This window comes from Mustela nivalis, assembly GCF_964662115.1.
Source record: "Mustela nivalis genome assembly, chromosome: 1".
NCBI classification, from domain to species: domain Eukaryota; kingdom Metazoa; phylum Chordata; class Mammalia; order Carnivora; family Mustelidae; genus Mustela; species Mustela nivalis.
The window spans coordinates 176,302,215-176,325,533 of record NC_139020.1 but is presented as its reverse complement, the minus strand read 5'-3'; the positions used below and the strand labels follow the sequence as shown (position 1 = coordinate 176,325,533).

At 45.4% G+C, this 23,319-nt stretch overlaps 1 protein-coding gene across 2 annotated transcripts in view; it reads right to left on the bottom strand.

Moving 5' to 3' along the window:
* Positions 1-23,319, bottom strand: part of PDZRN3 (PDZ domain containing ring finger 3) — a 238,229-nt gene that overhangs the window by 30,593 nt on the left and 184,317 nt on the right. The window contains exon 1 of one of the 2 annotated variants that reach the window (XM_082697048.1): positions 18,555-18,703. The exons of the other annotated variant lie outside the window; for it this stretch is intronic. Coding sequence (XP_082553174.1) covers positions 18,555-18,623 — 69 coding nt within the window. The 5' untranslated portion in view covers positions 18,624-18,703. Of the gene's footprint in view, positions 1-18,554; positions 18,704-23,319 lie in introns of those variants that run through there. 2 annotated transcript variants of the gene reach the window in all.

Here is a 23,319-nt window from a genome sequence, read left to right as displayed (position 1 = left end):
AAATTCATTAGGCCACACATAGAAAATCATTAGAGTTTGTGCCCCCACAGAGTGCGTGCTCAATAAATATCAGGTATCTTTTATCTTCATTCATTTGAAGATTTATTGGGGGAACCCATAAGTGCCAGGCTCTATGTCCCACTGAGAAAGTGGTGACCCCAAAGTTCAGTAACAGTGGGTAAGAGTGACCACTGTCTGGGCTCTGGAGTGAGACACACATGGGTCTGAATCTCTGTTCTACCATTTACCACATGTGAGACCGGGTAAATTACTCTACCTCTGTGTGCCTCAGTGTCCCCCACTGAAAATGGAGGATATTAAAGTAGTTACCACTTAGCAGTGCAAAGTAAAGCTCTCAGCATAGTGCTGCATGCCAGCCATTGTAATAATGTCCTGCAAACTCAGACCCATTCTCCCTGTGCCTCATCTGTGAATGGAGTTGTGAAGATTCAATGTGAAGAAAGTCTGGCTCAGGGTCAGCACTTTTCACAGGAGATACCCAGCCCCCATGTGGTCCCGGAACATTCCAGCTGCCAAATTTCAGTAAAAAAACTTTAGTGCAAATAAACTGTATAAGAACATCAATAAAGGGGTGCCTGGGTGGCTCAGTTGTTAAGCGTCTGCCTTCGGCTCAGGTCAGGATCCCGGCGTCCTGGGATCGAGTCCCTCATCGGGCTCCCTGCTTGGCGGGAAGCCTGCTTCTCCCTCTCCCATTCCCTCTGCTTATGTTCCCTCTCTCACTGTGTCTCTCTCTGTCAAATAAATAAATAAAATCTTTAAAAAAAAGATCAATAAAAAAGATTTTATGTTACACTCATGTCTATGGGAAAGACACAGATGGATTTGTAGAGGGATCCTAGTGTCCATCTCAAGGATCTGGTATTCGGAACGATTTGTAGTGCATGCTGCTCTGGGCCAGGCCCTGTGCTAAATGCTTTCTATGCGTGAGCCCATCCTATCCTCTCAATAGGGTCACTGGTGAGGTCAGAGGTGTTTTCCGTGTTTACTGATGAGAAAAAAAAAGCCCAAGTTGTTTAAAGCAGCATCTGAAAAATAGTGCAGCTCATAAGCAGTATATATGGGACTTGAACCACATCTGCCCAAGTTCAAGCGTATGTGCTATCCCTCTTACCGCAGAGCTGCGTAGCTGGAGCACTGTTGTCTGACCCCAGCCCAGAGGTAAGATGAGGTGGAAACAGGATGGGAGAGCGGAGTCAAAAAGAGTCATCATCACACGGAGGACAAGTGAGCCTCAGAGGCGAAACTCAAAGCTCTCATGAGGAAGTCAAGTTCCTCAAAGTTCCTCACCCAAGAAAAACATTCACTGTTGGTATCTTGGGCAAATGGGTGAGCTGGGCCACACGGACCCAAGGCGGCTAAGCCAGCTGACCTTTCCCAGAAACTCCCCTTGGTCATGGGACATGTTTACCAAGCAGAGTGAGAAAACATAAGTTCTCACTCACCCACCCCTTCCTACTTATCTGCAGAGAAGACGAAGGCAGAGGAATCTATTTTCTTTTCTCATTTCTTTTCTTACGAAGCTGTCCCTTCAAATTTTAGCATGTTTGTCCTACACATGACCTGAGGCATTTTGTGAAGCCCCAGTGATGGGACACCATTTAAAATGGTCCAGCTAGGCGGAATGCAATGTGAATCTTGTGTTAAAACAGAAAACTCTTGAGCGGTAATAAGAAAACCAGTAGCACAGGCATATTGAAGCCCATGAATCTTACAGAAGCCAGGCCAAGAGAACAAATTTTGCAAGAAGCTCTCTGACCTTAATGACCTCTGTCTTACTTATTCCTCTTGATAAGACAATGAAATTTCCTAACTATCTTTATATAACACCAATGTCAGTAAACAATCTGATGCATGCCCGGACAAATGAAAGCTAAAGTCATGCACTTGACAGAATTTCCTGGCTCTTGTGGATCTGTGTCTCAAGTTTTTATGTCACTTCAACAGTGGTTTGGAACCTTTTTTGTTTATTTTCTGTTTTCTTCCAAGAAATAAAATTATGACATATAGGGCTTAGATAAAAACTAATTTTTTGCTTCTGCCCTGCAAGCCAGTAGTAAAATTTCCATGAAAATGACTGAGATAGAATCCTTAAAGAAAATGCTGTAAATGATTGCCTTGTGGTCTTAGCAGTTAAAGCAAAGTCCATTGAGAAGGGCCTAGTACAAGCATGAAAATGAAACTGGCACCGGATGTTGAGAGAATGGGCTAGTTTTTCTTTTGTTTTCACAGAAAATAATCATTAGTTGGCTTGTCCACAATTATCTTCCTCAATAAATTATTATATATCATCTCAAACACTTCTAATTTACTAAATAGAATTTTTAAAAGATCCACACCAGAGAAAAACCAGAAAGTATGGCTGGGATTTGAAATACAACTGAAAGACTAAAAGGCCCCTTGATGTTAGGGATCCTACTTTTTACCTCCTAGAAACATCAGATATCATCATTCATTCAGAATATTTTCTATGTACCATGCACTATGCTCAGTCATTTTACATTCAATCACTCATTCATGTGTTTATTGATCTAATAAATACTGGAGATGACCATGTGCCTGGTATCCTGCTTGGGGTTGCCAGTGCACTAGTGAGCAAAACCAGAAATGAGAGCCACCCATTAAGTTCACAGTCTGGTGAAGGAGACAGAGCTAATGATCCTGTAACAGAGAAGGAAAGAGAACCTGGCTGGGTTTGGGAATAAGGCCAGTACTGGGATGAGGGGGGAATCCTCTGAGGAAGAGTTGTCAAGCATAAATCAGCAGAATAGACAGGATTTACATGGGTGAAAAGAGAGAAGAGCATAGTCCAGACAGAAGGAGCAGCATGTGCAAAGGTCCTGTGGCTGGAAGAAACCTGGCACAACTGCATGAGAACAGGTAGAATATAGACTGTTATGTGATAGGACTGGAAGGGTAGGCAGGTACAGACCACATTGACCATTGGAGGCTACAGAAAGGACTCTGACTCTGAGACAACTAAAAAGGGGTAGGTGGAGAACTAACCAAAGAGGATACATGTTCAGGTTTGCCTCTTAGAAACATGACCCTAGCACCTGGCTGCTCTGCGAAGACTGCAATGGCAGAGACTATGTAACAGGTGTCTGTGGTGGCCCAAGGACAACAAAGAAAGATTTAGGAAATGGGACCCTTTCAACCACCCTTTGAGTTATTTCCATTTTCATAGGAAGCTGAGACTCAAAAGGGTAAGTGACTTGCCTAAGGGTCACAGAACTACTAAATGTAGTTTGGGGAGCCTGAACTTGGTTTCTCAACTCCAAAAGAGCCTGCTTTGCTAAGATAAATCACTAGGGGTGTGAATATCATGGCAAAACACATCCAAGAAGCAAATTTCAAAAATATGAAATGAATAAGGATTTAAGCAGGTCCTAGGCTTCTCAAGAATTTTCCTTGTCCTACTACAGACTTCAAGTAATGTCCTGGGTTCTAAATCATGGTTCCTTCTTGGGGCTCCCTCCCAAGTGCATGGTGAGGGCATTGTGTTCTCATCCAGTGGAAGCTACCATTTTGTTGGAGCCTCTGCTTCCTATGACTCTGGAATCCTACAAGTCTATTCTTTGGCTAGAAAACCATAATGAGGTTAGATTATAGGCCTAGGAATGGTTTATTATGCCAACGGGTTAGAAAAGCCACTCAATCTTATATTTCAACAACTCTTTTTGCAAATGGGACGCATAGTCCTCAGCTTCAGCAGGGGAAGACCCTTGCTCTGCACATGAGCTTCCCATATGGTTGGTGTTCTAAAGCTGTTGTAAACCATATCTAATTATACAATTCCCAGATTTTTAGTTTTAAACTTTATTGGATATCAACATTTCAAAATCATATTATGATGGGCAATTTTCAGCACTTCTAGTACGAAAATTTTTCCTGATCTTCTTTTCCCTCTTAATTATCCCCAGGAGGAAAATTGCAGAATTGAAGTCTGCAGTTAGCAGGATGGCCCTTGCTACTCAAGCATCCTCAGAGTGGGTGGACAGGCTCTGGGTTTTATTTTCCTAACTTGTAGCAACAGACTCATTTTGGAGAGGGATTGTGTGTGTGTGTGTGTGTGTGTGTGTGTGTGAGTGATATAAAGTCACTGGAACAAAACAAGAACAATTCATTGCTCATCTAATCGATGTGCTTAAAGCACAAAAACTAACCTCTTCTTGTGTCCCGAACTGTGACAAAATTCTCTATTTTTAATTGCAAACTGTTGCTCGATTTGTTCAGGAAAATTTTGGTTAGAGGAAAAAATATGTCTCTCTCCTGCTGGGTTGAGATAGATTTCTAAATTTAAATACAATTTCTAAAAGACAAAACACTTCATCCTACGAGCTCGTACTTCATCTGTCCTATGTATAAGAATATTCCGTTTAGGAGTGTTGAAATGCAGTAAAGAACCTAGATAGATCTCTAGTGAATTGCCAAAAGATTCACAGTTTGCAGATACCTTCCCCTGCGACCAGAGACAACTTTGTATCAAGGGATTATATACATTCTCGTCAAGTTCTCTCGGCTGGAGTATGGAGTTACCAATTGATCACTGTGAGACATTAATGCAGAACTCTGGAAATACTGGCTTTGAAAGCAGAACCAATGTAAGTGAACAGGAATGATGGCCTCTGGAGGTGTGGAAGGAACAGAAATCGGTAAGATTTAGAACCTTTATGAATCAAAAATAAACTTAAGGTGGTACTTCTTTCTCAAAGATTTATAAATGTGATTTATAAATGGCACCAAAAGAATAATGATGACATCCTGGGATATTTATCACCTCTAAAATAGGGACTAAAATGACTCTTCCTCTCAACTTCACAGACACTGAGGACTTTAAAATATGACCACATTATCATAATTGATCTTCGCTTTTTTGGTGATTAAATTCTGGGCCATGAGAATGGCAGAGTAATTGCAAGAAGGAGCTGCACAGGACTCCAGGATGTAGAAGACCCATGATAAGTTTGTTGATCCTAATGGAAATAACAAATAAGAGATGCTTATGGAAAGTATGAACTTAGCCTTTCTACACACAATTCCACAATCCGCCTGCTCCCGATAGTCTGCCAAATGGCGAGAGGAAGAACTATGCCCCTACATTTTTCACCTCATAAGAACGCTCGACTGTTAAAACTTCTTGACTTCCTTTTCTTGCTCTCAGTTTTGGTTACAGGGAAGCATCACGTCCGGGGAGTGGGTCCGTCAGACATCCATTTGATTCTCGGCTCCAGCAGGGGACACAGAGGAGATGGACCCCTTGCCTGTGGCTGCTTGGAGAACTTTGTTTAGATGACAAAATAACGTTGAGTGTCTCAGTGAGGTGAGCTGTGGAATACTCCAGTGAGGTGAGCTGTGGAATACTCCAGTGAGAGGTTTGGCCAAAGCCCAACTATGAAGTCTCTCATAGTTGTGAGTTTTAAGGAAGAAGCTAACAGGGTTGTTTTGCTGAGAGGAAGGAGGATAAAACCATTTGCAGGGCACAGGAATTAGCATGTGAACTCCCGTCCCTATGACAGAGAAGAACCTGCAGCATTTTTCAAGATGATTTATTAGACATGGGTAGAATTTGCTAGAAACCTACCAGGAGCAAATCATCTGGGAAGGAATTAATGATCCAAACACAACACTTGATAATGCAATTAGAATATGAGGAAATGTAGGGGTTTTCCAGAGAGAGGGAAAAGTAGGGAGGCAGGGAGGGGGACAGAGAGAGAGAGACAGACAGACAGACAAAGAGAGGGAGGGAGGTGGGGACTTTGGGGAGGGGAGAGAGAGAGAGAGAGACAGGGAAGGAGGGAAGGAAGGGAGCAGAGAGAGACACAGAGGGAGAGAGAGAGAAATACGTATACCTGATTTTGATTATGTCAAAAGTAAAGCCAGAAAAAGAATCTAACCACAAATTTCTGAAAGAGTGAAGTTGTCAGAGGGGAAAAGGAGAGGGCTGGGGTGTGCTCTCTGGCTCTTTCCCTCCAGTATAGTTAGCAAGTGTGCCCAGCTGAGTGGAAATGCACTTGCAGCTACGTTTCAGCAAAGTGGTGTGTGGGTCTGAGAAAAAAAAAAAAAAATCAGACCCCCGGCAGCAAAAACAGGGACCCCCATCATGGAAAGGCAGAGCACAGCGACGGGACACAGTGTTTTTCTTTAGATGCTGGAGGCAACGGTAAGATTTCTTCCCCCTACTTTTGTTTGGGTCAGGGATTCTTTTCCTTTAAACCTTTTCTTAGCTGAGTTAGAAACTGAGAGTCTGACGCTCTGGAAGCTTTTTTTCTGACCTCATTTCATCTTGCCTCATAGATGCACTCACCAAAATACGCGTTTTCCAGTGGCAACATCCGCTGTATGTGTCTCCAGAGGACATTTCCGGCTGTCTACTCGTTCTAGCTGCCATCCTAGGCTTTGTGCACACACTCTATCTGGGTAGCACAGGCTCCCTTTATTTTTATGAATGTCTAACACTATATGTTTTTTAAAATCTGTTATTGAACAACATATCTTCCCTGTCTCTTTCATTAGTTTGGCTTAGTTTGGAGAGGCTATGATTAACGGTAGTGAAGCCTTTCCAAAGCATTTCTTTATTTAAATATTTGGCGTAGTCCTACTCCCATCTATACAGAACTTGTTTCATACTTTCAAAGCATTTCGTCTGTTTTCACTCAGCAAGTAAGGGTCCAGCTTGGGACGGCAGCCCGGAAGCTGAGCCCTCTTGGGATGCGCGAGAGCACAGGAAACATATGCCTGGGGAAATATCGTCCATGAAATGCTCTTCCTAGAGCTCCAGGCGTCTTTCTGCCCTCGAGCTTCTGCCTGGCTCACGCTGACTGCTGTGGGCTCAGATGGTTAGGAAGCCCAGCCCGGCTACCAGGATTGGATCCTCACCCCCGAACAGGCAGCCCCTGGGGCTTGGCACTGGCCGCCTGCAGGGCTTCTTACTGGTGTGTGTTCACCTGTGTGATAACTTGGCAGTGTCCAACCCCCTCCACCTCCAGGGGGGTAAGAACGGGAGGCTCGTGACTTTGTCCATGTTGTAACCCCTGCCTCACCGCCAGTGGCTCCCCTCCTTGGCATAGTAGAGGTGTTCAAGAAATAACACGTGGAACAAATGACAGAATCTGAGCATTTCTTTCCATACTGTGTATTCACCTTTGCGTTATAATTCTTGGGGAGTCTTGGCCTTTCATACTTCTTTCAAAAGCCCTGTTTGCCACTGCTCCTTTCTGAGAAGTGACTTAGCAACAGTGGTGGCCAATGAGGTCCACACAAGTTGCCCTTTCTGGAGCCACTGCTGTCCCTTGACCTACCTCTCAGAGACCTTCTAGCATAATGATGACCCCTTTTACACCCAACTCTGGAGGCCTGGCTGCTGCCACCTCCTCTAGGAATGCTGGCTTTCTCCCTTGGTCCCCAGAGCCATAACTGGCTTGTCGGACAACACATAACAGTTAACAGCACGGCGTTGGGGGCAAGGGTGTGAGTGCTGAGAGCATGGGCTGCCTCCGTCTTTCCCTTGGCACATGGCCCGGTGAACCAAGCCAGCACTCAGTAAATGCTGGCCTTCGGACCACAGGAGGGTGACTCACCACTGCAATAACTTGCGGATGGGACTCCTCTCCTGCTTTAGTAAGACAGTAAGATGAACCTCCCTGCAAGGAAGTGTCACACCAGTACATCATATAACCCCCATAGCTGTGGAACTCTTTTTTTTTTTTTTTTTTTTTTAATTTCCCTTTGATAAAGGAGAAAACAGAGCACAGTTTCCTGGTCCACACTTTTGATAATACTTCTGTGGCAGATCCATAGTCCTTCAAGCTTACCTTATAACACAGTAATATGCTCATTAATGTAAGATGTAATTTCTGACCTCCTGCCATCCCAGAACGTGAGCCCCCCAGGACAGGGACACTTGGCTATCATGGTGCCAGATATTTAGTACAATGCTGGGGACATTGTTCAGACATGTCCTGGAGACCAACAGTCCTGCTGTAGGACCCTGGCTCTGCCCTGTGGGAGCTGTGTGATCCCAGGCACATGAATCTGCTTCTGTAACTGACCCTCAGCTGTCCCGTCTGTAAAATGCACATAACAATAGGAACTGTGCTCCAAGGGGCTGTGTTAGAATCACATGAACTCTGTGTCTAAGCTGTGTCTACGGACCATGATCACGGCAGCTTATGGTGACTTTTCATCGCTATTAGCACAGAAATCCAAATCACTGGAATATGTCTATCTTGCCTTCCCTGGACAAAGAACACAATGCTAGAATGGCTTCTTCCTTTCTCTGGACGTTTCTTAACTGTGGCTGGGTGTGGCGGACAGCTGCTTCTAAACCTTGATGGCCAACTGAGAAAAAGATGTGTTAGCTCTTCACGGTGTCTTCTCCCTGAGGCTTGGCCCCTCCCTGCACTGTAAGGGGGAACAGGTACTTGCTCTCAATTCCACTCCAGGGAAGAACCACACAAGAATCTTCCATTGGTTGGGGGAGCGATTAGACAGACACGCCTGACAACTCAAATATCAATGCCTGGCAAGTTTCTAGACACCTAAGCTTATACTCCAAATTTTAGGCTTAGAAAGTTGCTAGAGCGACAACGGAAAAGGAGAAAACCCTGGGCCCCTGGAAACAGAGGCAATGCAGGCTATGGTACCTTAACGCATGGAAAACACACGGATGCATGCTGGTCAGTGCAACAAGCGGTAGCTGGTGTCCAACAGGGAGAGGGTAGGAGATACAAGTCATTCACACCGGGGCATTTCCTAACTAGATAAAAAGAAGAGAATCCCAGGTGTGAAATACCATTGTGATTCGGTGGGGGAGGGGACACAGCTCTTCCTCTCCTAATGCCAAAGGAAATACTGTGATGAAAGAGGGCAGTTTCTCCCTAGGTTTTCCAGATCCCCCAAACAGTAAACAGCTGCTTGAAAAGGAACATCAGTTCCTATTACTTAGAGTTTCCTCTTATTAGAATGCATGTCACTTCTAATGCTATGTGCCCCAACACAGACACTTTTGGGCACAGGAGGGGAATAAAGAATGGTCATGTATGGTCAAGCAGGAACTCATCTGAGCTGTGGGACACTGCTTAACACACCGGGAGGAAACTTATTTTCCCAGATGTCTGACAAATTAACTCTGTTTTCATTGGTTTAATGCTGTGAAGAGTGTCTGTCTCCATTATATGGCTTATGCATTTTTTGTTCACAAAAACAGAAAACATTTTTGCTTAAGACTTCTTTATATACAGACATGCAAACATGCCAACTCTTGAGCAATGTGTTTGTAAAGATCCAAGTTGTAACTGTGGTCCTACAGCTGTCTTCTGCTACAACAAATGGTAGAGGGAGAGAGAATTCTTGTGCACATGAAGAATGTTTTTTCTTAAGGAAAAAATAAGGCAGTATTTTAATACCTTTTAAAGATCTTGAGAGCCAACCAACGTTTTCCTCCCCATCATTACTATTTCTGATTTACTTTCCTTCAGAATTTGGGGGAGGGGAGAAGTTTTTTATAATATATGGTATTTCTTCTTGGGGCTCTTCTTAGTATTTTTATTTTATTAAGTACTGACTACATCAAAAGTTTTGTAAGAGGCATATAATTATAAAGAATGCTACGCTGCATACTTGTAAGCCCATCCCCCCATTGGAGAAAAGAGCACAACCAATATATCACTTGAAAAGCTGAACATCTATGTCCGTGGATAGACAGAATGCCAAGAAGACCACAAGAAGGCAGCACCAGAGAAGGACCTTCTCCCAGGGGCACAAGAGTTTCTAGATAACTATAGCACAAGAAAACAGACACCCTTAGTGTGATTTTGGGACAGGGAGACTCTTGATGGACCAGAAAAGAAAGGCCAGAAACAGCCCCAAACACAAAGGAAAACTGGCACTGCCCTTTAATGGGGAAGAGATGGGCTTTTCTCCATTGGTACAAGGGGATCCATCCTAAAACAAAATGGGCTCCCGCCTTACAGCCTTCTGTGGAAGTTAAAAGTTATATAAAGCTTTTGGAAGAAAATACAGGATAGCAGCTTTAGAGCTTCAGAGTAGAAAATGTATTTCCTCACAGAGACTGAAAGCACAGCCTGTAAGAAAAGACTGATAAATTTGACTATGTTCAATGAAGGGATTTGGTTCACTGGAACACATCATAAAGAGAAGGCAAAGACAAGCCACAAACTGGAAGCAAAGGTCTGGAAGTCATACCTGATACAGGATTTAAAAAATCCTATAAACCAAAGGAAAAAAGATGAAAAATCCAATAGAGAACCGGGGCGAACACCTGAACAGGCACTGTATACACACACACACACACACACACACACACACACACACACACACATTCAAATATGGTCAATATATACAACAAAAATAAAACCCTCTATTTCATTAGTAATCAAGAGAACCGGGGCGAACACCTGAACAGGCACTGTGTACACACACGCGCGCACACACACACACACACACGCACACATTCAAATATGGTCAATATATACAACAAAAATAAAACACTCTATTTCATTAGTAATCAAGAGCACAGCAAATTTAAACCATAGTGAGAAACCTCTTTGTATTCACAGCATTGTAAAAATTAAGGAGCCAGATGATACCAAGTACTGACAGGGAAGTGAAGCATTAAGAACCCTTCTACCATGACAGTCTGGCATTAGTAAAATCGAGAAGCATTCCCCTTAAAGCCCGCCTTCCTTCCCTCCCTCCTGTCCTTTTGTCCATCTTTTTGTCCGTCAGTTTGTCCATCCATCCAACCAACCATCCACCCGTCTACCCATCCATCTGTCCATCCATCCATCCATCCACCTACCTGTCTACCCGTCCACCCGTCTGTCCATCCATCCATCCACCCACCTGTCCACCCGTCCATCTGTCCATCCATCCATATGTAATGACATATCTCTCACAGCAGTGGTTCCCAGACCAGCAGCATCTAAACCGGGGGAAGGGCAGGGGACTCAGTGCTTTCATACTGCTTCCAGGAGATGCCTCACGTTCCAGTTTGCCAACCAGTGCCCTCGAGGAGCTTCGTGCCTTGAAACTGGTGTAGGAATGCAAGTTACAGTTGAGAGTGCAGTCCTCTCCCACCCCCTTTTTCTACCAAATAGGAAAAAAAAAAAAAAAAAGTGAGAATACCTTTAATGCCCAGTGAGTATGGGAAAGGGAGACAAGGTGAGACAGACACTTAGTTGCCGATGGTGTTACACAAAGAGGCTTTATCTGGGGGATGATCAGGCAATACTCACTAAGACTGCTAAAAGTATTTCTCCTCTGGCATAAAACATCAGAATGTACACTCAGATAGTTCCTAAGGATTGGTCAGTGGTACTGTTTCCCTGACAGAGACAGCTGGACTGCGTCCTGCAACCTGAACATGCTCCAGAAGCAGGGTGACCCAGCAGCATGGTGATGGCCACCCAGCTCACCATCAGAAGGAGCTCCCTGCTCCACGGACTCACCCACGATTCTGCAAACGAGGATTCGTTTGGCTAATGAGGTCTTTCTAAACACACATTCTCTTCGGGCAGGAGGATTCTGTGTACCATCATTCGCGTTCTTGGGAATTACTTTAAATGAATTTCCCACTGACTACAGGAAAGGGAGCATTTATACAAGGAGGAGGGTGTATGACTTAAGAAGATGCTGGAAAATTCTGGAATCCGGGGTGATTCTGAAAGTGACACTGGTTGAAGAAAATTGAACGTGAATTGGCTGTGGACACACACACACGTACATGTGTGTATGTGTGTGTGTGTTTACATGTGCCTATACGTCTTTCCTAGGCAAAGCTTCACTAACCTTCATTTCCCCACTTGTAAACTAGATATCATAGAACAACTTACTTGAAAAAAGCCCTGCTTCACCAGAATAAAACGACTGCTATTTTGTATTCACCAACAGATGGTTACATTTTGATTTGAATGGAAGTGTCTGAGATAGGAGCGTGTCCTGCTGCCTCTTCCTTCCAAGGAAGAATGGAGAAAATCTGCCCCAAAGCTTAGGTTAACTGGAGAGTATTTCCTCTTCTGGTATTTTGGGCTGAACCTGGAACAGGGGTGTTGAAACTTGAGTGAGCATCAGACTCACCTGGAGACCTGGTTCAACACAGATTGTTGGTGCCCAGCACAGGGACTGGGGCTCAGTAGGTCTGGACTATGGCTAGAGTGTCTGCATTTCTAACGAGTTCCTATGTGACAGTGATGCTGCTGCTCCAAGACCATACTCTGAGAATGAATGACTCAGTAGAAACTTCTGGAGACTCTTCAACTGTCAGATAAGCACCCCTTGATCCTCACTGCCTCTCAAATTGAGATCCTTATACTCCCATAACTGAACATTGATGCCAATAACTTCCTTCCACTTCTGCATAATTCCAGCATATTCTGTATTGTAGACTGATGGGTATAATAAAATGGTTTTGAAAAAAAAAAAAAAAAGTTATCCTGCCAGGCAGGTGGCCAGTAGACTGGAAAAGGGGCCCTCTCCCCAAAGTTAACCAACAAACACACACTGCTCAATATGCCTTTGATGAAGAAATAGGAAAGCAGGGCATCTGAAGTAGAAAAATTCATGCCTGACTTTCGCCAGCGTAGCACTCGCCATTAGGTAGCAGAATCCGATGACATTTCACCAATGTTATGACACCTGCCATGCTACGGAGGGTAATGTTGCTAGCAGCCTGGCTTCATGAGCTTTAGAGAGTGAAGGCTGTGTTCCTTGTTGTATCCCACACTGGGCAGACAAGGCAGGGGGGGTTCTTTTGGCTCTGGCATGCCTCTGGACCTGTGGATGGCATTCTTTTGTGCCTGCTCTCCCCCGCCCCCAGTGTAGCCATGACCTCTCCCTGCATTATTAATGAGTGCAAGAGAAGTCATTTATTAAAGCTACATTTTTTCACTGTTCCATATGTTTCTTTCTGCCTGCCACGGCAGGCACGTCACAGGAGCAGAGAGAGAGGGGCGGTCGTCTCCCCTGTGGCTGCGTACCACCTGCCTCATGGCGATATGCAGCTGAATCTATGGAAGCCATTAGAATCCCAGGATGCAGACTCATTCGTCATTGCTAAAAGCCTGCCCGGACCAAAGTGGGACCTACTTAATACATTCCTCATTCAGAAGTTAATTTGGTAAACATGTCCTGAATAGTTTACTGGTTATATGTCAGGACCTGGGGTGTCACAGAGAATAAGACAAAGTCCCCACCTTCATGGAGCTGATGTTTTCCTGGGGACTGAGAGCTGGAAACAGTGGACAAGTTAGTAAGTACATGAATTATGATAAGCGCTATGATAAGAAAGAAACTGTGCACAAAGAGGTCAACATGGGTGGGGGGCAGGGGAACTTCTCAGATCAGGGAAGATCTCTGGGGAAGAGCGATATTTGAGCCGAGTCCTCAAGGATGAGCTGGTGAGCTATGTTTCAGGTGGAGAGGAATGGCTAGTCTAAGATGTGAAGACAGAAGCAGTCATGTGGGGTCTGGGTGCTGCAAGAAACCGGTAAGGACCAGAGTGGATGTATGATGGGCTCGTGGCAGGTGGCTTGCTGGAGGGGGAGAAAGAGGCCAGACCACACAGGCCCCTGCAAGCCCCAGTGAAGGAAGTTTTATCTCCAGGGCACTGGGGAGCCAGTGAGTAAGGAGTGGGAAATTCGGTACTCAGCATGGGGTTGGTTGGGTAAACACATTGGCCAAATGAATGGAAATGCAATGTCTCGTATCCCGTGTTCTCCGTTGGCCCCTTTTTAAATGAATCACAGGCATCTCTTCCAAGCGCTTGTTCTGGGTTCCTAACTAGTACCCATGTTTCTTTTCTTGCTCCTTGTGCCCTACCGACACATACAAAATTCAGCGTGTTCAAGTGATTCCATGTGGAGGGTACAGATGGTGACGAGGCCGCCCAGGATTTCACAGTGTAACCGAGGAGGCCGAATTAACGGATTAGTACCGAAACAAGGAAAAGAATGATGAGCAGAGCCTCGAGGGAGGACTCAGGGCAGGGGTACAGTGGTGTGCAGGGAATCATGGGAACACTCACAAAGTCACCTGAGCTGGGGTGGTAACCAACTGACTTCGGTCCTAAGAGGAGAGCAAGAGACCACCAATACGGTCACCAAACATATTGTACCTAAAGAAGAGATCTGTAGAAAGACAGGGGAGTCAGCTCTGCTCCACCCTAAGCCTTTCTTTTTCACTGCTTCATCGACATCAGAGTGTCTGACGGCCCACCATTGACTGAAGGAAAAAACAAGCCCAAGTGATGGATAAATGCCTCCCATGAAAAAAAAGGGACCCTTTCAGCCACAGATGGTGCCATGCCATCAAGGCAGGAAGAGATGGGCTTTCTTTTTCCACACCTGCTTTACCTCAACTAATTCAGATTACAAAGCTGCTTCTAATAATAATGTTTGGGACCTGATAGGTTCCCACACTCTCACTTACAGGAAAACTAAACCATGTGCAACACTTCCATATGGAGGTCAAGTTTATGTTCGTCCAATTAATCACCATTAGTTCTGTCCATGCTTTATCATACCACAGGCTGGCCGATGCCCCAAATCAACAACTTTAGGGGGCACAGATTCCTCCTATTTGTTGTTACCGTGAGATGCAAAAGAACATGAACCACTCTCCAATGAACCACTCTTAGAACGGCCTGGGAAGTGGGTGGCAATGCTGCGTTCCTCCTGAACACGTTTCTCTCCATCCACCAATCTCCCCTGGCATGAGGGACCCGAGACCCTGTCTCAAGTCCTCTCCTCTGTAGGAGAACAGACCCAAGTGCTCCCAGGCTGACGGGGAGGCCAAGCAGCACATGGCCCTGTTGGAGAATACAGGGCCCTCCCTGTTCGCTCCACAAACTTGAGAATGAGTTTTTTTTTTTTTTTTTTTTTTTTAATTTATCTAGGTGTCCCATAGAATACAGGCATCTCCTCGCTGGTTTTGATAAAAAATGGTTTGTGTAAGAGAAGAATTCAGACTTTGGAATCCCAGCACAGGCATCGCTGCCACCCCCATTCCTAATTCCTTTGTGTCTCGATTTATCTCCCAAATTGGGTAACAGTGTGACCCATCTCTTGGTGCTGCTGTGAGGATCTGACGGGGAAATGTGCCGTAAGCAAGGGTGCAAAGTAAGTGCCCAATAATGCTGTGGTTCCCACAATGGCCATCGCTGCGATTCCTATGTTCTCCTCGCCATCTTGAGAACGTGTGTACAGGGCAAGCGAATGTACTCATTATTAAAATTTCAGTTTGAAGCCCAAGTCCCAAACAGTATTACTTCCTTATGACCCAATCAAGTGAACCAAGGTCACTATTCTACAAAGAGCATCTGGTCGACCTTAGGAGAGGCGGAGGGAATGAGTGATACCGTCTGGTGTGTTATTCCTTTTCCCTTCCCCCAGCCTCTATCTGAAAACTCTCTTCAAAGCATCCACACACTGGCCTTCCCCTTGTCCTGAAAGGACGCAGCTGGGGGGATGGCTGATGTCTGGCTGGTGACAGGGTCCCAGGCACCAAGCCAGCGGACCATAGACTTCTCCAACCCTGCCAACACTGCTCCTAAAACCCCTTCCCTATAGCCGGGGACCAGCCTCAGCTAGGTTCTGGCCATAGCTCCAAAGCTGTCAGGCTCCCCACTCCATCACTCCCTGCTCATGAGATCTTCTGGGCAGTTAATTTGTCCAAGCAGAAGACTGCACCCCTCAATAACCTTAGAGCATCTTCCTTTCTTGCTTCTTTCTGTCTTTACGCTTCAGCAGAGCTTCTGAGTGGTCTCCTGAGATGGGCTGGTTTTCCAAAGCAGGAAGCAGCTGCTAACTTAAATGTTAGATGTCCCACAGGCACAGGTCCTGTCTTGATGCTCCCCAGGACGCTACAGTTACCAGGAAAGCACGAAGACTGCTATACCTGGGCTGATCTGACACCTCCGGGGTGGGCAGGAGGCTCGCCCCATACCGACCCCCCCACCCCCGCCGGGAAATATTCCAGAGATCCCCAGACACCTGGAGATATTGTGTGGTGGGAATCGCTGCTATGTGTGCACTCCTCGCAGCGCCGTCTGACAGCCAGGCAACTTCCTGTGTTGCTGGTGTTTTTCTAATGTGATTAAAGGTACAATAAGGTATGTGTGCAACAAGAGGCAAAGCCATTGTTCTGCATCATTAAGCTCACAGCAGCCCCAAAAAGAAATTGTAGGCAGCTTGCCAAAGGCCCTAATGAAGAGCATCTCTTTGAATTATCTCTGGATGAGGGAAGGATAAAGTCTGAGCCCCAGAATATTTGATCCTCTTTGTGCTGCTGTTACGAGGGCTTACCGAAGCCAGACACACTGGACCTTCTGGAACTGTAATTTATGAAAACCTTAATTTCTCTGCTTTTAATAAGGCTTTGCATAATAAGAAGGGGAATGCAGTTATTAATTCCTGCAAGTGTTTTGTGAATTCCTTTATGCTACGGTTCAGGACTCCCAAAGAATAGGAGAAAGGGGATTTTACTTAGTTGGCACAAGGGTAATGGGTCCGAAAAGTAGTTTGAGTTTCCTGAAAATAAATCTGCATGGCTTCCTAAATTGCTGACAAAGTGTATTCCAGATGGAAGTCATTTATCAGCAATTTACTGCATGATGCTTTGGCCAGAAATATTTCCACATAAATTCACCTAGTAAAAACAAACAAACAGAATCCAGGCTCTTTCTTTTGGGGGTGGGGGGGGCTAATGGGGAAGAGCCTACCTAATCCAGATGAATGAAGCCGGAGTTAACACAGATCTGCAGGAGACCAGGTAGGGTGACCACATTTTGGAGGGTACCAGTGTAATTAAACACATCTATGACAATGAATACTAAGTGATATTTCTGTGCACTGATAATTAAAAGAAAAAAAACCCAGCAAGTTATTAAGACTCTATTTTATGCACTATATTATATACACAGTAGCGCATGTCTGCCACACAACCACCTTGGTTGTTGTTCTGAATGCCTCACTCACGGAGGCATGTTCTGGTTCTGAATGCCTCACTCACGAAGCAGGGGGGGCTCAGTGCTCATTGCACATGATAACCTGGCACAACATAGATGACAACATCACCACGCGACCACACAAGGGATGGAGGCCAGCCCTCCACCGCCAGTGGCACTAAATTTAGCCCAGGCTTCCAATGTGCAACCCAAGACTGCTTTCAAAGGACAGAAGTCCGGCAAACTGTGAAGCGTGAAGTCATAGAAGTGTATGTCAAACAGAAGTGTATGTCAAACACCGATTTAAGATGCTTGTTTTTGTAAGAGATGTGCGCTCTCTACAGGGGCGGCTGCCAGGGGCTGGGGAGGTGGGGAATGACCAAGCCCCAAAAAATTTGTTCTGACATTCTCTGTGCTTCAGTGGAGAAAAGACACACATGCGTGCGCACACATCTTTTCTTTACCCAGGGTCCCTCTATCCTGAGACTGTCCACAGAGGCAGCCAACGCACAGAAGCAGCCTTGCTACACTGTGTCTTTTTAATGCTATGCGCCCTCTGGTGGCTTGTGCAAAAATGGTACCCAAGTGAGGGCTAATCAAATTCTTTTTTTAAGCTGTCTGGCTCTTTAGAGACTCCATTAATATAGCCCCATTCACTGTGATAAATTAAGGAACAAATACCTTTGTTTCCTTACCATAAAGACCTTTTTCTGTCATTCTAACGGAAAAAAACCTTATTAATAGGATTCTAATTTTTTTGATTGCCGAAGAAAAACTGGAAGGAGTTAGAATAATTTAAGGAGGAAACGCTTAACTGTCAAGTTAGATTACCAACAACAGTTGAAAAACCTCATAGTTCAGGATAAAACTCGAATACTTAAAAATAAAACACTCAACACAAATGTTAGGTAAGTTCTCTGGGTTATGCCTTAACTGTCCCATCTCAACCCAACTGAATTTTCACATCGCTCATGACGTAGAAGTTTCGAGAAGTCATCTGCTGTGGATGACAGCACCCAAGATCAAGCCACTTGCTCTTGAAGCTCTTAAAATTTTCACAGGGTGAGGTACAGAAATGGCAAGTGTGAAGCATAAATCAGAACCACATGTCCCAGGACAAGACGCTGCTGAAAGAATTGAGTCTGCGGTAGACGCCTGTGCTCTACTGAAAGGCGCGCCTCAGAACTATTTGTAAACAGAGACAAAACCGCACAAGCATCAATCATCATCCCCGTCTTCTCCAACTTGTTCAAAGGGTGACCACGCTCTGACCCTTCCTAAGACAGCCGCTGACACTCCAGAGAGCGGTCAGTTGTAAAGGAGCTTTGTGGCATGACTGCTGGAACGTACTTTGTGACTGTCAGCATCTATTTAAGTATTCAAATGCTGGCACCTAAGTGTCACTGGGAGGGAAAGCACGGAGGAGACTGAACAGAGGCTGTATGGATGAGTCAGAGAAGCCGTCTCGTTCAGAACACAGACACACGCCCCCAGCCCCAATTCCTTTCCGAGAAGTTACACTCTGCCAGGTGAGTGCCGGTCCACGCCCACAGAATAAAAGGCAACGCGTTACCTGACAAACTTCATAGAGCAATTTGTACTGCTCCTCTTGCTTCTGCAGGCTGCACAGACTGCATCCCATGTTTAGAGGAACGTCCGAGGAAGGCTTCAGGACTCGCCAGCACCCGGGAACAGCAGTGTCCTGCGTGCAGGCATGAAGGGATCCTCGGAGAGCCTCAGGTGCATCGGACGGCTGCTACACTTCACATTGGCGTTGCTCTCTAAGGCTGAAAACAACTCTCTCCCCGTCCACGCTTCCCCTCCTTGCCTCGCAGCATGCACACACGCGCACACACACAGACAGACACGCGCACGCACACGCACACACACACACACACACACACATACCCCGCTCCCTCCTCTGAGGGACTCTGGCAGCTGGATTGTGGTCCAATGCACACAGTATATATACTGCTGCTCATGCATATTAATCAGCTCTCATTGACTATTCATAACAGACAATGATACAGAAGCTATAATTGCCAACTATGACAGTTGAAATTTCTCTAATTAACAAGCAAGTGCTCCAGTGGTAGGGAATAATAAAAGACACTAACAATTTTGTAAGCCATTTTCTGGCAGTTACAAATAAACAGGGCTGCATTTTTAGCAAGGTCTCTTAGGATGATCCCTAATGCATTTAAGCTAAGTAGAAATTCATTTTTAAATATATCATAAAATTTTTGATGATATAAAATGTATTTAATGCTGCAGATAATGATGGCATATAAACAAGTTTTATGGAAGGCACATGTTTTGAATGATATTCATATAATATTTAGCGCTTTACCAAGTTGCAGGAAAAATGTGCCCCATATGAATAAAATATAAAAATTTAAATTGCAAGAACTATGTGTGTGTGTGCAAAGTCACCGGGGGGTTGTAAGGAGACAGACTCCCCTAAAGGTGAGGAAGCAGATAATCACCGCTAAAGTGTATTCACAGTTCCCCAAACAGAAAGTTATTTCTTAAAGGGCTGCCCAGCTAACTGGAAAGAAGAGAAGCAACCCGCCTAATACCATTTCTGGAGCTAGGAGATGCTCCAGATCCCTCAGAACCCGTGCTGCTCAGCTAACTGTCACCGGCTACTGCGGGTCTGGATCTGAGAATTCCATGGCCACCTAGACCGTCATAGCTCTGATCTATGCTGTGTGTCAAGAAAGCGGGGAGCTGCGATGACCCAGGGCATTTAAGAATTTTTTTTCTTGCTGCCTTGCCTCTTGTCTCCCTTTATTCAGCCTCTGACCCACTAAGTCTGACGGATGGCTTTCAAAACAAAAACCTGCTGTTTTCAAATCATCATCCCACCGCCTAAACGAAATGCACAGGTACTATTGTTTCAACGCAAATCACTGAGGTATAAAATTCTCACAACTGCTTCCAAACCTGCACACCCCCCTCGATTTTATGAAGGTTGAACTGTCTCTCAGGAGGACTCCCACGTCTTGCCAACAGGCATAACAGGGCCTGAAGAATAATACTCCCTTTCTCTGGGAGCCCAGACACACCTGTGATGTGAGTAAACCTGTAAATAAAATCCCAGTTGGGCTGGTGGCCAGCAGATACATCTGGTCCCATTTCTCAGACCCAGACGATGAGGCATGACAACTTGTCACAGATCAACTCTGGCTTGCTGGAGCGGGAGGAAGGGAACCTTCATCTCAGACCCACACCTGGTGTCCCTATCACGGCTAGAGCAGGAATGCCACCAGGGAAAAGAAACCACAGATGGGGTTGGGCAGTGGCAGTGACCTCTGACTTGCCCTGATGCTGGGAAGGGACCTATGGATCCATGAGCAGGTTACTGGGAGCTCGGTTTCCTGATCCCTAATTAGCTCTACAACTACCTACCTACCTTGCAGATTTTGTTGCAGCCTTATGAGAAGACACAAGCTGTCAAGCCAAAGCGGAAGTCATGCTTGTTCGCTGCCCCTGTCCCCAGAGCCTTTCCCGCTCTGTAAGTCTGCTCTCTTTGATTCCAAGTGAAATCTCAGTTCTGTCCACTTCTGTTTATCATCCCTGGTATGCTGGATGACACTAAGAGCCTCCGATGCACTTGGTGCTTCCTCTCCTTCCCACCCATGGGCTCCCCACTCTACAAGGTTGCCAGGTCCATCTTCATAAAGCAGAGGCAGGATTACTTCTTCTGTTTGCCTGAAAACCCCGCAATGACTTCTCATCACACTTGGATTAAAATCACATTCTTTGCTGGTCCTCCAATGACCTAGGAAATCTGGTCCTTGCCCATCAGTTTCTCTATATCATCATCTCCTGGGGCTCTGGGGCTCACCTTATTCCCACCGAGCTGTGTCCCTCCTCAGGATTCCCTCCTCCGGACTGCACCCCCTGCACCTTCCTAGCCACCCAGCAGCCCCGTCTCAGCTCAAACCAAGTCCCATTCGAAAAGCCTTTGCTGGCCACCTTGTGTGAATCTATTTCTCTGTCCTCCAAATGACTGTGTGGCATCATTCCATTAATTTCCTCAGTTTTCCTGCTCATTTATGCTTATCTGTTACTCAAGTCTCCTTAAATAGGGATACCAGCTTCCCGAGGACAGGAGCTGTGTCTGCATTGCCCTGCGGGCCAGCCCTGTGAAGGGGCTGGGGAAACACGTGTCCTCTGGTTGAATGATGTCTCCCAAACTCCTACCCCAGGGGGTGGACTGGAAGTACCACACACAGAGGACAACTTCCTCCTCCAAAGTTGTGGGCTTTCAAATGATTTTTTTGATAAGGTTTTGCATTTCACATTAGCTTATGTATGTGTTTTTCCTACATATCCACAGATAAATGTAGAAATGGGCTCCTGCTAAAGGGATAGGGAACTTAGGCAAATCCCTATAGTCTTTGTTGGAAAACTTCAACATCTCATTCGCAAACCAGGAGAGTTTTACCACATACCGCCCTGTACTGCAGAAAAGTTTCTCCAACTTTTGGCTCTTAGGCATCCTTCACATTCTTAAAAAACTACTGAGAAAGTTGAAGAGCTGGTCTTTATTTGGGCTATACCTATCGATGTTGATCATGTTAGAAACAGAAATACGAAAATATTTATTCCTTCGTTCATTTAAAATAGCAACAACAAACCCACTATGTATTAACATAAATAACATTTTTATGAAACATTATTGTATTTTCCAAAACAAAAAGAATTTTGGGGGAAGAATGGCATTGTTTTACATTTTCACAAAGCCCTCTATGTCTAGCTTAATTGAAGACAGCTGGCCCTTTGCTTCTGCATTCAATCATTTCTGTTATGCAATAGGGGGGCTTCTAGAAAACTCTACCGCACTGTACATTCATAAAAGAACAAGAGCAATAGAAAAAAATAAGATCTTGATGTTTTTAGGAACATAGTTTGACCTCATGGACTCCCTGAAACGGTACTGAGGACCGGCCCCAGGTGCCTGCGTGATACGTGAGAATCATTACTCTAAGAAGACATGGATGGCGGTGAGCTGGGTGTCTAAGATCCCCATGCTTGGGGGTGGGGAGAAAAGTGGAGAGAATACTAATTCAAATTCAACTTATGGCTGGTCTTCCATTCTTAGGATTAATTACGCATTATTTGGGCTCAAGAATGAGAAAACACTCGTACCCATTATGCCTAAAACAAGACTTAACCAAACTGATGACCTGCCTTAAAAATACACTTTCCTTTGCAAAATCATCTAGTATACCTAGAAAAGTTTCATTTTCAAAATGTTGCTCCCACAGAGTAAGAAACACAACTGTGTCAAAGGAGGTTCACCTGTCCTGGGCTTCACACCAAGGCCGATCTGAGGGGCACGGACCATAGTGACAGGACGTTATTTACTACAGAACTGTTTTTGAGAAAACAGCTGTCCCAGGAAAAATGAAAAACTCCAGGCCACACAAAGACACACATTGTTTGAGGAAGATGCTGAATGTCCTTCTCGAGTTCGTAATCACATCATCAGAAAGTGCCTAATGAGCTCGTGAGAGCCCAGAACATGCCTCTCGGGGGTTCTGGGCCGTCAGACGCCTGCCTCTTCCTGCCTTCATGGTAATGAAAAATCCAGTGCCAAGAAGGGTCACCGAGGAACACACAGAGACAGATACAAGAGGCACATATAGTAAGGGCCGGAGGTGCCCGGGGAAGAGCCTCTATCATCATTCTTTGAACTTCCTTAAGACAACATGGATGCTGCAAGAGTAGCACATGGAGACAAGAACTTATGTTTGCTTAATTGTGGAAGCATCTGTCTGATTCAGGCATACTATTCTGGCACCCAGACTGGGGCGCCCGTTTTGTCTGATACCTGTCATCCGACCTTCCTGTTGTTCCCCATGAATGAGGGGCACAGGGGTCATCAAACTATAGAAGAACATCCTGAGAAGAGCGATGACAAAAAAAGAGGCGGGGTGATGGAGCCAAGTTCATGTTGAGAACTGGAGTCTCGGCGGGGACCAGCACACCAGCACGAGAGAGTTGTGGAGTCAGTCCCATCTCCCTTCAATCTCTGAGAGCCTTGCCCACCAACTTGGTGTTTCCTTAAGCGCTTTTCAGCTTTTTTCAGGATCCTGCGGGCTCATTAACGTGTTTCTTCCTGGTTTGACTCCCACTCTCATTTCAAGTCCTTCCTACTCTACCATGCAGCTAGAATCATCCCCCCCACCCCACACACATGGCGGATAAACCACCAACCTCCAGCAGAGTCCAAGTGCCCAAGCTTGTGGACCTGACCCCCTCAAGCTCTGCCCGGCCTCTTCTGTCCTCTATCATTCAGCAGCGCTTCCTGCATTAGGGTCCTTCAC